Source organism: Taudactylus pleione, unplaced genomic scaffold (genome assembly GCF_031769625.1).
Source record: "Taudactylus pleione unplaced genomic scaffold, aTauple2 ptg001123l, whole genome shotgun sequence".
Taxonomy (NCBI): domain Eukaryota; kingdom Metazoa; phylum Chordata; class Amphibia; order Anura; family Myobatrachidae; genus Taudactylus; species Taudactylus pleione.
The window spans coordinates 2,601,035-2,617,683 of record NW_028285524.1 but is presented as its reverse complement, the minus strand read 5'-3'; the positions used below and the strand labels follow the sequence as shown (position 1 = coordinate 2,617,683).

At 45.3% G+C, this 16,649-nt stretch overlaps 1 protein-coding gene across 2 annotated transcripts in view; it reads left to right on the top strand.

The window, feature by feature from the left end:
• The window catches only part of TNR (tenascin R), a 459,197-nt gene that overhangs the window by 382,534 nt on the left and 60,014 nt on the right, over window positions 1-16,649 (top strand). For both annotated transcript variants that reach the window (XM_088461904.1, XM_088461903.1), the window contains exons 11-15: window positions 535-801; window positions 992-1,111; window positions 3,139-3,282; window positions 4,357-4,476; window positions 4,710-4,853. In XM_088461904.1, the coding sequence (XP_088318030.1) occupies window positions 535-801; window positions 992-1,111; window positions 3,139-3,282; window positions 4,357-4,476; window positions 4,710-4,853 (795 nt within the window). The remainder of the gene's footprint in view (window positions 1-534; window positions 802-991; window positions 1,112-3,138; window positions 3,283-4,356; window positions 4,477-4,709; window positions 4,854-16,649) is intronic.

Genomic DNA, 16,649 nt, shown 5'->3' with positions numbered 1-16,649 from the left:
CGCAATGCCGTCGCAGCCAAACATAAGGACGCCAACTTTACCTTACACACATCCGTAATACTTTGCAAATCTGCGAAACCATTGGTAACATCGAGTACCATCGGAGCCTCACGCACACTTACACAAGATCAGACCTTATTCAGGAATTGCTAACCTCATCGCACGCAGTGAAAGCCCAAGCTGCGTATGACATCGAATTTCTAAATTACGCACACCCCTGCAACGGCATTCAAATGCATTGGCACGTCTGCGTGACACCGACTACCCCCTGTCACCACCCCCAAACAGTCACTTCCCATCAATCACTCTGCGATGGGTCTGCGTAGTCACTGCGATAGCTATCCCAATCGCAGTTTAGTCTTCACGCTCTGTGATGCATACACAGAACCCAACAATCGGCCGATTGCGTGCGTAATCGCAGTTGCGATCGGTAATGAATCAGGTCCAGAGTTTGGGAACCTCTGACTTACACATATGATGTTATGCAAGAAGATGGAGCATCTAATCATGTGTGCATTTTTCTCTGACCCTTAGGATTCCGTCCAATCACACAGCTTTATTTCTCTGGAATCACAGCTTACAGTGTAAACGTTTCATGGACTGACCCCTCCCCACCAGCTGACAGGTTTATACTTAGCTATACCCCCATTGGGGGCAGCGAACCTATGGAGCTCTCTCTAGATGCATCAATGCGGCAAACATGCCTCTCGGACCTGCTGCCCAGCACAGAGTACCTGGTTACCCTGCTACCTGTCCATGGGACCCTGAGAGCAGAACTGGTGGAAGGCACAGTAACTACAGGTGGGTGACCTGAGACTTGTCATCCCATAAAACTTACTTCATATCCATGAATTCATGTACAATCTCTTTTTTCTTTGCTATTATATGTTGTTGGCTTATGCCTCTTTAATTTCTCCTTATGGATATAATTATCCATATAGAAATCTGAAACCGTTTGTGTTTAATGATGTTTTGTTTGTCTTTTCTGAAGGAGTGGCGCCCCCTATGGATGTATCAGTGATTAATGTGACAGAAGACTCCATGACAGTGGTTTGGAGACCTCCGCCTTCCTCATTCCACCATTACCGACTTTCTTACCAGTCGACTAAAGGTATCAAGAATAGTCATTGAGAATTCTCAACCTGTCTGTGATAAATATGCTGCAAGACTTTCTTTAGAAGCAACTTCTTCCTTTGTCCCCGTACAGTGCAGTGGAGTATGACATTGATGCTTGCCTGGAGATTGTCATTTTGTAGAAATAAATGTAGAATTAAGTCAGTTGATGACTTTGAGAATGTATAATAACCAAAACATTATAAAACTATCCCCCCCTTTACTAAATCCATAAATAACAAGCATACTGTACATTCTAAGATCCCAGCTTTTATTAAATAAATATATAAATGATGGGTGACCAAGGAAGCACTGCAGCTCCCATCTCTAGCCATAAGTACTATTTACAAATGGGGGCAGATGTACTGTATGCCCCCGACCAAAAAACAACCTAAATTACAAAGGCCCCACCCGACCTTAAATATGAAGGTGTCCCATTTAGGACAGATACAACTCTCTCCATGAAAGGGGAGGTTCTAGCTCTTGCCCCCTCTTTGGGCGCTCAGCAGTAGCCACCCACCAAGCTACACTTCCTCTGCAAGGAAAATGTTATAATGAAGGAACCTGGATAAACAAATAGAAAAATAGAAACGGCAGAAAAACACATCCTAAAAAGTAACAAAGAGGGGCAGGGTGAGCTGGAAACATCCAAGTGGAAAGAGGAAGTAAGCTCCTCAACCCAAACTATTGATTGCATCCAATACACCCACCCCCTCACAATCCCAAAGTTAGAGGCCTCCTCTCAGCAACTGTCAATCAAGTGCCCATATAAAAGTAACCCTTAGCAGGCTAACCTATTTAACATCTCTCTTTCACAATGTTGGCACTCATGTGCCATCAGGCTTAGGCTTTAATTTTTAAAGAAAAACCTGTAACTAAAGGCAGGACTTGAAAGGGGTGCAGATAAGGAGCACGACACCCACCCATCAGGGCCAGTGCTATGTTTCTTGGCACCCAGCGCCGTTTTGTTCTACACTCCCACTGCCCTCCCCCTCTGCCCCTTCCCTCCCCCTGAGGTTATATACTAATAACTCCAGCGTGGTGGTGGAGGGCGAGTTCTCCTGGAGCTGACCAGGTTGCGGTCCTGGTGCCATTTTGCGGCCGCACAGACAGAACGTGCCTCAAGCCGGCCCTGCCACCCACTGCTAACTTCAGTGCTGTGCTTAATGCAAATATTAGTGCATAGTGTACAGCCATAGTTCCAATGTAACTTACATCAAAATGTAGGCACTGGCAAATGTCTAGGTGCACTGGCTTCATAGATTCTGGGAATCCCAGCAATCTTGTACTATGTGGAACCACTTATCTTGCTGAAAACACACAGACACACACACACACACACACACAAGTATCAATAGCACGTGGGAGATCTATGCAGAAAACAAATAACTAAGCTGCTGAAAAGAAAGAAAGAAAAGATTAAAGGGGAATCTCATTCCAAAAATGAATGGTGCATGTTTACTATGGGTTGGGTACGGGATGCCAGCTCTCGGTATCCTGGCAGTCAGAATCCCGACGCCGGCATCCCGACAGGATTAGGATACAGACACCTGTCGGTCGGTATCCTAATCCTCCCCCTCTACCTACCCCTAACCCTCCCTCCCCGGTGCCTAACCCTAACCTCCTCCTCCCCCTCTCCCTAACCTCCTCCTCCCCGCACCCTAAACCTAACACCTAACCCTCCCCCTAACCCCGCTACTTGCTGGATTCTGGCGGTCGGGATGGCGGCGCCGGGATTCTGACCGGTGTCGGGATTCCGGCGCCGGCATTTTGAGCGCTGGAATCCCTGCGGTCGGGATTACGACCACATCCCGTTTACTACTAGGTATGTACCATTCACTTTTTTCCACTCTTTTCGATGTGCTAGAGATAGAAATAATGCAGAATTGAAACCAACCATTTGGTTTTTACTGGAAAAGGTCTTCTGTACACTACCAACCATCCATATCCCAGTATAAGTAGCCGTAGCGTTAAAGCAGGATTACGTTTCTGTGCTTATGAATGTCTGTGGTTTGCCCTCTGCAGGGAGAATGGACAGTGTGGTAATTGCTAATGATCAGACTCAGTACACCCTCAGCAATCTGCAACCAACCACTGAGCACAAGATCAGTCTGAGCAGTGTCTGGGGTCGTGAGGAGAGTGAGAGAGTCACCATCATGGCGGTGACAGGTCAGTATGGAATAAATATAGGCAACCCGTGGCTGCACAGCTGCAGAGGAACACCAGTTACCAATGTGCCCTGCCAGACTCTGATTGTTGGGGCATGCTGGCACTTATTGGGGCATGCTGGCACTTATGGTTCCACAAAAGCTGGTGAGCCACATGTAAAAATAATCACCTCACCTTATATGGGCCACATGTATTTATTATGCATAAGACACATAGCGGCCTATTTATCAATTAATATTTGTGGAAAGATGGGTGTTTTCTGGGGGGGTACCCACAAGTATTATGTATCCCCTGTATGTATCTATAGGGGATAGCAGCAGATGTCGAAGCTATCTGCTGCGATCGCCCGTTTATAAAAGCAGCCATGTAGAATCCTATTGGGCTGCTATCCTGCTGACTTTACCCAGCTACAAAGGCAAATCTGAAGATTGCGTTAGCCATTGTAAGCCTATAGGCTACATATATCAGACAGCACAGGGAGAGCCCTCTCCGGCACTCACCACTTGCACATGCGCAGTACCGTGGCGGCCCTCGGGAAGTGAAGAGCGGCGATAAGAAATTATAATTATTGGGTCAAAAATTAGATAATAAATGGGCCCCGCACAGAATGTACTGTTATGACAACTGAACCATAGTTAAAGGGTAAAAGGAACTTTTTTTGCGATCATTTGATAGACTTCCTAATAAATGATCTGTGAATAGCTTAGTACATGCGAGCGAATTTGATAAAACAATTATCTATGACAAGGAGACCTTCACAGTAAGAAACCCTGCTTCATCTGTATATACATATTGATGAGCTAGAACTGGCTGACAGTATGGAGCCACACAGCATAGAAGCTTGGAAACGGCTGGACGAAATATTGCTATCATCAGCACAAAGTATAATCACCAGGACAATATAACTCTATAATGAACCTATTATGACTGACTGTCAGTGTGTGCTGAGGCCTTTAGCACTCACACTGCGGTGACACTAGTCAATGCACAAAGCTCCTCTCGCACAGCGCATCTGTCATCCACCATCAATGCTCATCGATGTGCCGTCTTAATCTATTTATTTTCTCGCTGTAGCCATGGATCCTCCATTTGGCCTGAGGACCAGTAACATCAGTGACTCGGGAGCTGTTCTGCTATGGGAGCCACCAAGGGCGGACGTAGAGAGTTACATAATCACTCTGACACACCATACGGGTCAGTAAAGATCACACACCAGGAACTTATCTACACACATCAATTTTATATAAATCCAGGTGTGCTTGCCAGGGGAGCAATATAAGCAGCGCACAGATGCCTGGATGTGCTGCTACCGCCTGCAGGTGTTTGTAAATAAGCATTAACCTCTGCGCAGGGGATGACGACTGACACATGGATGGTAGGATTATGCAGCTCTATACTGTACTAATGCCTTTTCTCTTGTCATTCAGTCTCAGGGGAGACCATTCTCATTGATGGGGATAGCCAGGAGTTTCAGCTGCAGAGCCTTCTCCCTCGAACCCATTATTCAGTCTCTTTGGCAGCCAGCATCGGGCCCCAAGCCAGCCGGAGCGCCAGTGTCAGCTTCACCACATGTAAGTACAAATTATGACTTGATCCTGGGCTCCTTGGATAAAGTGTATTAAATGAAATGTTATATTCATATTCTTAGTAAGATAAATGATGCATACAGTACCTTCCACGGGCGTCACTTTTGGAGAGACAGTCAGTCTTCCCTTTTAATTGCCCCATGTCTGGAATAGATTCACAGAAAGAATCTTCTAATACTTTTCATTCAGAACCATGGCATTGCATGCTGTGTACAGTGGCATATCTATAATGGGTGCAGGGTGTGTGGTGCACAGGGGCCTACACCAAACACCCTACATCCATGTATTGTACTTACCGCATCGGAGTCTCGCGGCGGCACTCCACAAATCACCAGGAAAAATGGTGCTGCGGCCGCTTTCACGAAGATTTGCGCAGTAGAAAAATCACAGGAGACCTGGGCATGCACAGTATACTCTGACACAGTGCCAGAGTATATCCCGCTGTGCCGCCGGAAAGAGAGGAGAGGGCCAGCACGGAGACAGCACATGGGCCCCCTCCTCTCTTAAGCCGCCCCTGGCTGTGTATGTTTGTGATCTTTGGTGTTTTTATTTAACTGTGAGTAATAAGATGTTTTATGTTTTATTTACTAACGAGTTTCATCCATTACAAGCTTGTTGCATATGTTACTTATAGTCGGAGCTATTTATCATGACCGATACCACTGTTTTAAGGCAGCACTATTCTAAGTTCATATCGGCAATAGCAGTGTGATACTATGGGGTCTATTTACTAAGCAGTGTTAGGAGTGAAAAGTGACAAGGTGCCAGCCAATCAGCTCCCAACTGTCATCTCACAGGCTGTGTATGAAAAATGACAGTTGGGAGCTGATTGGCTGGCACCTTATTACTTTCTTATCACTTTTCACTCTGTCTCCTAACACTGCTTAGTAAATAGACCCTTATATAATAACGAGCGGTGTGTGTCACTTAACGCTCGACGTCTTGATTGAAACTCTCCAGGGTGCAGTCACATTAATATATAGCGCTGACGAGCGCTAAGGTGTCGGCTAGGAGCTTTGTCCGCCCCTCCCCCCCATCTATACCCCTTTCCTCCCACTCTCCACCCCCGGTCTCTGCCCACTCCATCCAGCTCACCGCCTCCTTCCTCCCGTTTACTGGTGTCCACACTGATCCTCTTCACTTGCCAGCAGCCAGATGGGCAGAAAAACACAGCTGGCTGCCTCAATACCACTACAGCTCGCCAGCGAGCGGGTCAGTAGTGATTTCCGGTTTTAAAAAAAAAACTTGCGGCGAGCGGTAGCGCACAATATCATAAAAAAAAGCGTTAGTAAATGGAGCCCTTACTGTCTAAAAGTTTAAACATGAATGAAGATGGAAAAATGAAAGGCTCTGATGCTGATTTGAACGTATGTCATTTAGCGGAGCATATCTGAGTATTTTCACACTACGCATGCTCCGCAACCAACACAGGCACAGACTATGCAGACTGTCATACACATCACATCTTCACTAGCCAAGTAGTCAAAGTTTATCGAGGGCGTGACAAGGCAACTCTGCGCAGGCCTGGACGCAAGCCTAAACACACTTGCACCTAATAACGGGAAGTGCAAGTCCACACTGATGATGGTAAAGAGTAGCAAATGAAGCATACATATAGGGAGCATGCGCACCGCAAGATGCGTACAACTCTGCTTACATATATCTTCCTACACATACAATGCAGGAGCACATACATCCAATTTCCATCCAACTCTGAATCAGGTTTGAAAGGCTCGATCTATGGGGCTGCAAACAAAAATCTGCGAGTCCGACGGTTCCGTAAGTCCAGCATACAGCCACACTTACTCGTGCCGCGAGTGATTCCCACCTAATTGGATCGAGCCCGTAATGTCTAAAGTCTCTTTGGCAAAAGTAAATACTAGGAATTTCTGACGGAGTGTGATTCTTATGCGCCTTCCAAGCTGTGGGGGATGCACCAGATACAGCCTCATTTACCAACGAGTTTATCACTCAAAACTAGTGATAAATATCACTGTGTATGATGAATGGTGCTCCAGCCAATCAGCTCCCAACTGTCATTTTTCTAACACTTGACAGTTGGGAGCTGATTGGCTGGAGCACCATTTATCATACATAGTGACATTTATCACTAGTTTTGAGTGATAAACTCGTTGATAAATGAGGCACTCTCCCCTTCTCTTATACCTCCTTCCCTCACATGTCTTGGGCCTCTGGAGAGTAGATTATTCCTGCTCAGTCAAATAACAGCAGGGTTGGACTGGGCCACAGGGAAAATCCCCGGTGGGCCACAGGGGAAATCCCCAGTGGGCCCCACCACTTGCTCGAATGCCAGGTTTCAGACTGTTCACTTGAATTATACATTCTTACTCTTTGAGAGGGTCAGTTACATGGTCTCTTATGTCTGTCCAAGCCTTTGTGGGGGCTGGCCTCAAAAAAGGAAGGATAGGGAAGCCCATTTTTTTCTTTTGCAAATTTTTGTATACATTGCAATCGTGGTGGCACTCCAGAAACTTTTAGGACGTGTAACATTTAAGGTGCGTATCCACTTGCCGACTGAGGAACGTTTGAACGATTACGACATCGTAATCGTTCAGTCGTTCCTCATCCTGTAGGTGCCCACATTGAACGATATGTCATTCAGTGCAGGCACCCTCGAATATGCCCAATCTGTCGTTATCGGTAGATTGACCGGCATGTTCGGGCGATGATTGATGTCGGAAACGACCAGCGGGAGAGCGCATCGCTGGTCGTTTTCGACATTTTCATGCCAGACTCATGCACGATTAATGAGCGATTGAATGATTACGATGTCGTAATCGTTCAATTGCTCTGTTTAATCGGCAAGTGGATACGCAGCTTTAGTCTTAAACCCATAGAGAGAAATGTTGGCAACCCCTGCAATCTGTCTAAAGTTGGCCATACATGTTCAGATCTAGCCATTGGGCAAATTGCTGAATTACTGTATACTAGTATATGCTTCAAGCACAGCAGAGTATTTTACAGCTTATGAATCATTGCTCTGTTTTGATATATAGATTGACGTTTGAATGACTTGTTCAAATGAACAAATAATAATGTTAAAAAAAAATCATCTATTCTGTATATGCAATATAGTGTAAGAATAGAATGCAGATTTTTCTTTGGAGCCCATTGCAATTGAATTTATGCAGGTAGACAACAAGAAAGCCCAGAAGGTTTGAAAACTTCAAAAGTTTAAAACTAAACACATTAAATAACCATTTGCAACAGTGTCAGAAGTAACGCTTAAGAATGTTTTATGTCTTCAAACTTCCACAGTATAGGAATCCTGTACTTGTTTTATTAGAGGATGCACAATGTGGTCCCTAGCTATATGTAAATCGTACCCATATTTGTCACCATGCTGGTCAATAGAAATCCATGTGTTCTTGAGAAAATTCAAGCAATTATTTGGTTGGCTGAACCAATATCTGGCCTAATAATTCACTAGAGAATATTACCATCACTTATGCTGGGCATACACTATACAATTATTTGTCAGATATCTGGCCAATCTGGCTGGTTGGAATGCAAACCTGGTAGTGTATGGGAGCAAATGACAATCGACCACTTGCTCACAAACACTGGAAAAAAAAAAAAAAATGGTTGTTCAATCTAACTGGTTAGATCAAACGAATTTAACCAATTTGAACAATAATTTTTGTCCGTTTTCCAGCGTTTTTGGACCAAATGGTTGAATGTCATTGGCTCCCATACATTACCAGGTTTTTATTCCAACCAGCCAGATTGGACAGATGTCTGACAGATAATTGTATAGTGTATGCACAGCATTAGAGATGAGGCATGAGGCACAATGAGCCACTAGCTCTTAGTAAATTGATTGGTTTAACTCACATTATAATTGCATTAACTCTGCATAGGCACCAGATCCAAGTGACTGATAATACAGATACTGTACTTTTAATATTAGAGAAGCAATATTTAGTGTATATTGTGGTGGTTATAAAGGAGAAATAGGTTGGGTATTGGATGCCGGCCCTCAGGATCCTGGTGGTCAAAATCCCAATGGCGGCATCCCAACAGGGTTAGGATACAGACACCTGTCGGTAGCCCTACCTCTAACTCTCCCTCCCCGCACCCTAAACCTAACCTTCCCCCCTACTGTCTAAAACTAACCTCCCCCCCAGCCTAACCCTTCCCCCCCCTGGTGCCTAACACTCCACTTAGTGCCTAATCCTAACCCACCCAATTTACCGTCAGGATGCCGATGATCGGGATGCTGGCTCCAGGATTCTGACTGGTTTTGGGATTCCGGAGTCGGCATTCCTAGCGTCAGAATCCCGTATGCAGAAATTATTACCACTTCTAGGAGGAATTGCCTTAATAGTTGTATTTTACCATTTTTGGAACAGTAGCAAGTTTTGGAACCTCCTTTTGGAACAGTAGCAAGTTTTGGAACCTCCTTATGATTAAATCCTAGTTCGGTGTCTTTATAACTTTTCTAGTTGCAGTTGTCTTATGTTCCTCTGTCTAGATATAGAACTTGAGCTGCCATATTTATAGATTTCTTATAAGGAGAAGTCTTCCTTTTCTTTGTATAATAAGTGTACCCTCAAAGGATGTACAACCTGAAATGGTTATAACATTATAGGCCTGATGCAGAGTTAGGAGCAAATAAAAAAAGGACAAAAAAAGGAGCAATTTGCACCTTGGTAAAAGCATGTTGCATTGTAGGTGGGGGCAGATGTAAAATGTTATGAGAGAATTATGCTGGGTATACCCTATCCATTAATCGGGTGGACAGCTGATAATTGGCGGATCAGCTGATAATTGGATAGTGTGTATGCAGGAGCATTGGAGTGTTTTGAATCCGATAAATGACTTTAAACGCTCCTGTAGCGGTCAGGTCGGGGTAATGATATTGCGTGTGCTGCACACACAATCTTCTACATGACCCGTTCATAATATGAAAGAAAAGTACAAAGTAAACACTGAGCAAGAAATGGCTCAGTGTGTACGGGTGCACACTGCTGAATTCTTTGCAGTATTTTTTTAGTTGCAATTATCTTTAAAAAAAAGCATGTTAGGTTGCAGTTTGTTACCCATACTTTACGCTTATTGTGCCCCTATATCACCATGTATCTACTTTTTACCATTGGTCTACATTACAATAATGTTTTTTTTTTCATTATACTGTAAGTTACTTTGCTGTGCTCAGTGTATTACTTTCAAAATGAACTGTAAAAATTGCTGCTGTGCCAGCCAGCCAGCCTGATAAACTCTTATTGTGTGATTTAGAAATATGGGTTACCAGATACATATTGATGTCAGCGCATGAATGACCTATTAAATTATGAATAGGACTCCAAACTCAATTTGCTCTATGACTGGTAGCCAGTGAAGTTCTTTAGGGCCTAGTGATCAAATCTGTGACAGATCCTGTGCCAGGTAAATTGAATTTATTCTGCACCAAAAATATGTAGATTGCATCAATTCTGCAGCATAGTTTTCTATGATAAAGGAGGAAATCTTTTTTGATGTATTACTCATACTGGTATCAATGCAATCTATGGCCTAATCTTTGAGAATGTTCGTACAATACAATAGTTCACATGCTTACTTAAAGCTGTCATAGAAACATAGAATTTGACAGCAGATAAGAACCACTTGGCCCATCTAGTCTGTCCTTTTTTACCTATTAGTAACCTCAACCCTATGTGATCCTCAGTTCTTTGTAAGGATATCCTTATGCTTATCCCAAGCATGTTTAAATTGCTTTACTGTCTAAAGATGGGTACACATCTAAGTGATATACAGTATCTGCAGATGATGGTCGTTCATACACACTGAACATCCATCATCTGCATGCTGCAGCAGGTCCTGGCGGGCGGGTCAGGGGTGTGTCCCGGACCCCTCCCCGTGGCTGCCGTTGTGTGTGTACGGGCGGTCTGCAGACCGCCCGTACACACCTGCCGATGGACAGATATGTCTGCAGACCGCCCGTACACACCTGCCGATATCCATCTGCTGTGCAGCGCAGCCAATGCGATATGTCTGTGAACGACATATCGTGGGTGCACACTGGCCGGGGGCAGCAGATATATTGGCCGATCAGTTGCACTGCTGGTTACCGCTATTGTATTGCATCACCACTGTATAGACTCGTATCCTGCTATATTTCTGTATTACTCTGTTACCTTCTATTTAGCAATAAACCCAGCACCCTGGCTAAGGACTCTCTGGCCAGGATGTACTAAAGGAAAAATACGGTAAAAACCCCGTTTTCTGGATTTTACCGCATTTCCGTATGTACCATCACCTGACCGCCGGCTCTCCGATGCGGAGAGTAACGACAGCTTTTGCTGGCATTACCCTTTAGAAGCCTATGGGCTTCTACCGCATTGCGCTAGTCTGAGGGATCCGACTGGCCCCGCGGCCGCTGCGTCAGTCTGCGCATGCGCAGATGGACTCCCGGGTCATAAACCCGGAAGTCCACGGTGAAGAGTGGGTCGCAAAGGACAGCTCTTATCAGAAGAGCTGTTCTTTGCAGTACTGATCGCATATGTTAGTACATATGTGATCAGTAGGGATGCGGTGACTGGCGGTAGCGCCAATGTTAGTACATCCCGGTCTCTGTGTGGCCTGACAGTCACTTTCACATCTGCCACTGCCACCACCCTATTGGGATCAACCCAAGGTTCCACCAATAAGCTATAGCAATAAACCCCACCCTGTTACTTACCAACTTGTAGCTCAGGAGGAGGCAGGGATGCAAAGTGAAAATGGCCACCTCTCTAATGTAGACGTCCTATGTTGTGGGCCCTGGTATTCTGGGAGCGCCCTCACCACTCCTGCCCCCATTCCCCCCCACCAGACACCTTTTGCCAAAGGCTAATGCTTCCTTTGAGCGCTAACAATGACCAATATATATAGTACCGCATCTCCAAGTAGTCACGTCAGCAAAATGGGATTCTCCAATTAAATTAAACATTTTCCTTCCCACTAAGCTATGTATCGCTACTTATTATACAAATATTGCTTATCGCTTTCATTATCGTGTACGTTTAAAAAAATAGATCATTTAATGTGGGAAGGGCAATGATAATAGGTGGGAACAGGGCTGTAACTAGGGCTGTGTGAGCTGTGCCACAGCACAGAGCTCTGTGTGCGGCATGATCGCTGCCCCACGGCGGCACTGTTACAGGAATGATAATTTGCAATGCCTTTCTGTGGGTGTTTGCAAAGTGGTGTAATACTGCACAGACCTGTCCACTTTACTTGAATCAGGCTCTGCTCCCTCTTCCTTATTGGAAGGCGCCACGACACTGCTTACTGGCTCTCCTCCCCGCCTCTCCTCATTAGCTGCTCCTCCTTTTGTGGGCCGGACCTCTGTTGCAAGGGTGACCTGCAGGCTGGGACCAACAGTCTGGGACCACCTCTTCACCGAGAGGTGAAGGTGGCATCACCTCTGATGGGCAGTGCTGTTCTCTGCAGCACAGACCTCCCGCGGCCACCTCAGCGCAGTGCGCTCTGTCAGCCGCGGGTAAACGACACAGCCCTCCTCTTATATAGTGCCCTCTGCGAGTTGCTTCCTTCCCCCCTTCAGCCCGAGTCACTCTTGGCCTCAGCATGTGGTGATTCTAGTCTCACTGGTGTGCGGGGCTTCTGGAGAGTTCTGTCCACGGCTTACCTGCCACCAATGCATGAATAGCAGCGTGAGGGCTCATACACATTTCCCCATCATAAATAAAGATGTCCACTGTCACTAATGATATCATTTACTGTGCATCACTCACAATGCCACCAAATACATACAATCCAGGCCACAGCCCAATACATACAGATATAATTATTACATCTGTATACTACATTTTCCTTATCCACATGTTTACCTATGATAACCCTGATTAGGGGTTACAGTGGCAAAACCAATCTGGTTGATTATCTTGCCGGAGTCAAACATGGGGGTGTGCCGTGAGGCCCTGCTCCTTCCCCATAAGTTCTATACTTAAAATATAGGGGGAGGGGAACCAATGGTCTTTGCGGCACAGGGCACCAAATTGTCTAGATACGGCTCTGGGTAGGAAATCGGGACCTTAAACTTAACTAGAAAACCCTTATAGTTGCTTTCTTACTGTAGATGACTGAGGGTACAGCATACTTTCTCTGTTTGAATGAAGCGTAAAAATTACTAGGTTTAAGAAATATTGATAGTTTTACTAAATGTCAAAGATTGATATGGAAATAAGTAATTTATAGCTCAGGTGCATACCCAACTGCTCCAATTTAGCTGATCAGTCCCAATATGAGCGCTGTGTCCCGTCAGGCACCATATGTGCCTGGACAAAATTAGGATATATGCATCTGCTCAACATGACAGTAGTGTGTAGCAATTCATGGCTTTATCAGGTATGGGGAGTGCCTTAGCACTTATTAAATATTGGGCATGCCCCCAGCATTCAGTCCATGCCCACACCTGGCGTTACCATGCTCCCAACACAGTGTGCCCGTCCCTTTTGTGTGCTTCTTGATTTGCGGGAGACACATGTTGGAATATATGAAAATGAAGGTTCATTTTAGAATAAGGTACATACAGGGAGATTAAGGTAAAATTACCTTTTTCAATTCTTCGGTTCTTGATTTATTACTGCTAGAGATGTACGGTTCAGTTTTTGCTCGGAGCTCACCGCCAAGTTCGGATCTCAGAACAGGGGCTGAAGATGCTGTTGTTCCTTTTCTCTCAGCCCCCAAACACCCCCCCCCCCCCACATACACACCTGGCGCCCAGAGGAAAACGCTTCCATTGCCATAGTGAGTACCTGCTCTGCATGATATTTCACATTGTGTGTACCATTGCTTATAAAATATGTGACCAAAACAGTTACTAGTATTAATTGTTAATAAGGGGGTTTAGTAGTCTATTTAGACCACAGGTTCTCAAACTCGGTCCTCAGGACCCCAAACAGTGCATGTTTTCCATGTCTCCACACTGAATCAGGTAAAATAATTAGCTCCACCTGTGGACCTTTTAAAATGTGTCAGTGAGTAATGATTACTCCTGTGCACCTGCTGGGTGACCTGCAAAACGTGAACTGTGTGGGGTCCTGAGGACCGAGTTTGAGAACCACTGATTTAGACCATGGATTTACAGTTTGATATCTAGGTAAAGGAAATTTGATGTGGAAAGGAATGTTTTCTTTTTTCCAAAAGAAGGACTTAAATTTGCATTCTAGGGTAGTGTGGAAAAGAGCAGAGCACCTTGTACCGGTCCGCTCCCCTCACCTGTGCCTCAATGGCTGCTCCATGCGGCTGTTTTCCCTGGTGCTCCATCATTCATATAAACGTTGCAGCAGAAACCGTGGGTTGGGCTGTGTGGTGGTAAAGTTGCTGTATGGACCAATAAGGATCACATGCATGGGGATTACAGCTTCCTATTGGTCTTCCCACTCACATCTATCTCAGCAGCCTATTTAAAGTGTTACATGATAAACATCTACAGGGTCTATAATACAGAAACAGACCTGCCCCTTGGAACCCTATTTCCGGATGCAGTTCCCGGGCTTCGCAAATCGCAAGGAAGCAAAGGGTATTGCTGCTTTAAGTTAAATGTGTCCAGATCCAAGTGATCACATTAGATGAGTGTGCTTCAGTCAGACGGGCAGGCTACTGTACAGATCATAGTAATATCACAAATAGCAATCAGCACCAGTGCAAGGGGAAGACAATTACAGCCATGGTGATTACAGAAGGGTTTGGTTTCAGGATATTGTTAGCCAAAGTTAGCAACTTTTGTCTCAAGTGATGAGGAGCAAAACTGTGACGAATATATCAAAGGAGATGTGCCTGGTTCATTCACACGGAATCGTTATGATCTACCGCCGGACCCATGCCCGGCGGTTGGAATCCCGGCAGCGGCATCCCGACAGAGGAGGAAATCCCGATCGTCAAAGGTAAGTATATACTGTACTAACCTATTTCTACCCCCTAACCCTCCCTTAGGGATGCCTAACCCTAACCTCACCCCCAAGTGCCTAACCCTAATCCCCCCTCTAAGTGCCTAACCCTAACTTTCCCCCCCCAGTGCCTAACCCTAATCCCCCCTTCCCCGCCGCCTAAACCCAAGTCCCCCGGGGGGGGGGTGCCTAACCCTAAGTCCCCCCTGGGGGTGCCTAATGCTAACCCCCCCTTCCCCTAGCCTAAACCTAACCTCCCGGTGGGGTGCCTAACCGTAAGTCCCCCCTGGAAACCCTAAACCTAACCCTCCCCCACTGTAGCTATCCGCGCTCGGTGCCCGGCATCCCGTCGGGCTCCTGGCGTATGTCTAATGACAGGCGTCAGCATATCAACGCCTGTCTTTAGACCCTTGCCGGGATATGACAGTTAGGAAGCCGGATGTCGGGATTAGGTCTGCCGGCGTCCCGACTGCATACCATTCACACCAACCCACTTTTAACATGTACACATTAATAATCAATAAAAGCACTATAAATATAGGACAAATAAGAGTCTATTTCAGAACACCCTAGTTCTCATATGTTAATTAGAAAACCCACTAGAAGCACATCACTATAATGCATAAAAGATAACATTTGAAAATAACATTTAGGGCTCATTCACAACATTGTAGACACTTTTTAGTGATGTATCTTTAAGCCAGGTACACTCTAGAAGATGTATGTACCCAGCGACAGCAGATGCAAATATATATCGAGTGGTCAGTACACACTGCACGATCTCGTGTAAGATCACCCGATGTATCGTTCCCCTGCCGCATCCAGAACCATGGTGCCGGCCACTTGATCTTCTCAACAGTGCGTACACATCGGACGATGTGGACAATTTGTCGTTCCGATTCGCCTCAAAAGGACAAATCATCCAATATATCATCTAGTGTGTTCTCAGCTTCTGAGTGACAGAGTTCTCGCAGTGCAGACTGCACAATCTGGTGTACGACTGCCCAATATATCGTCCCCAGCCGCATCCAGAAGCATGGTGTCATCCGATGGATCCTCAGACTGGCCTGCACTGCAGGCAGAAATGAAGATGCGACAAACGACGCATGGGAGCGCCCAACAGTGCATACACACTAGACGTGTGGACAATTTGTTGTTCCGATTCGCCTCTAAACGACAAATTGTCCAGTATATCGGTTAGTGTCTACCTAGCTTTGCTCCCTAAAATTAGTTTGCAAGACAGTAGGCAAGGAAGAGCAAAACATGATTTCACTTGTGCAAGGAATGCATCTGCTGAGATATTATAATGTACTGGCTAGGGCCATCTCTGCACCCTTCTCTTGTTCTGCTGTTCTGGCACTGCTGCCCATGTTACTTGTCTCTGCATTGTGCCCTGTATTAATTGAATGTATTTTTTATAGAGAAAAAACAAGGTGGTGCAACTAAGATTGTAAGCCAAAGTTAAAAATAAGCCTCACTTATACGAGAGAGTTCCCCCTTCATCTCGTGCCCCAGGTAGGTCTTTTCTGGTTTACAGATGGTCTGTGACAATCTGTGGACCCTGGGCTTTTACAAACTGTTGAGATATTCATGCCTTAAAGACAATAAGGCACTGCAGGAGTCCCTCATTGTTATAAAGCTGTCATCAGCCAACTGAGCCGCAGCTCAACAGCGCCATCTGCTGCCTGCCGTACTTCTAGTCAGTTCTACTGACTATTTTGCCAAAAAGAGACCATAATACACTCATGTAAAATTTGACACTATGCACAATTTATGGGGATTATTCGCTGTAAGATAAATAATTCTTTACATTTGGGCTATTGAAGCACAAAAACTACTTCACCTCTGTGCTTATGTGATCCCCCTA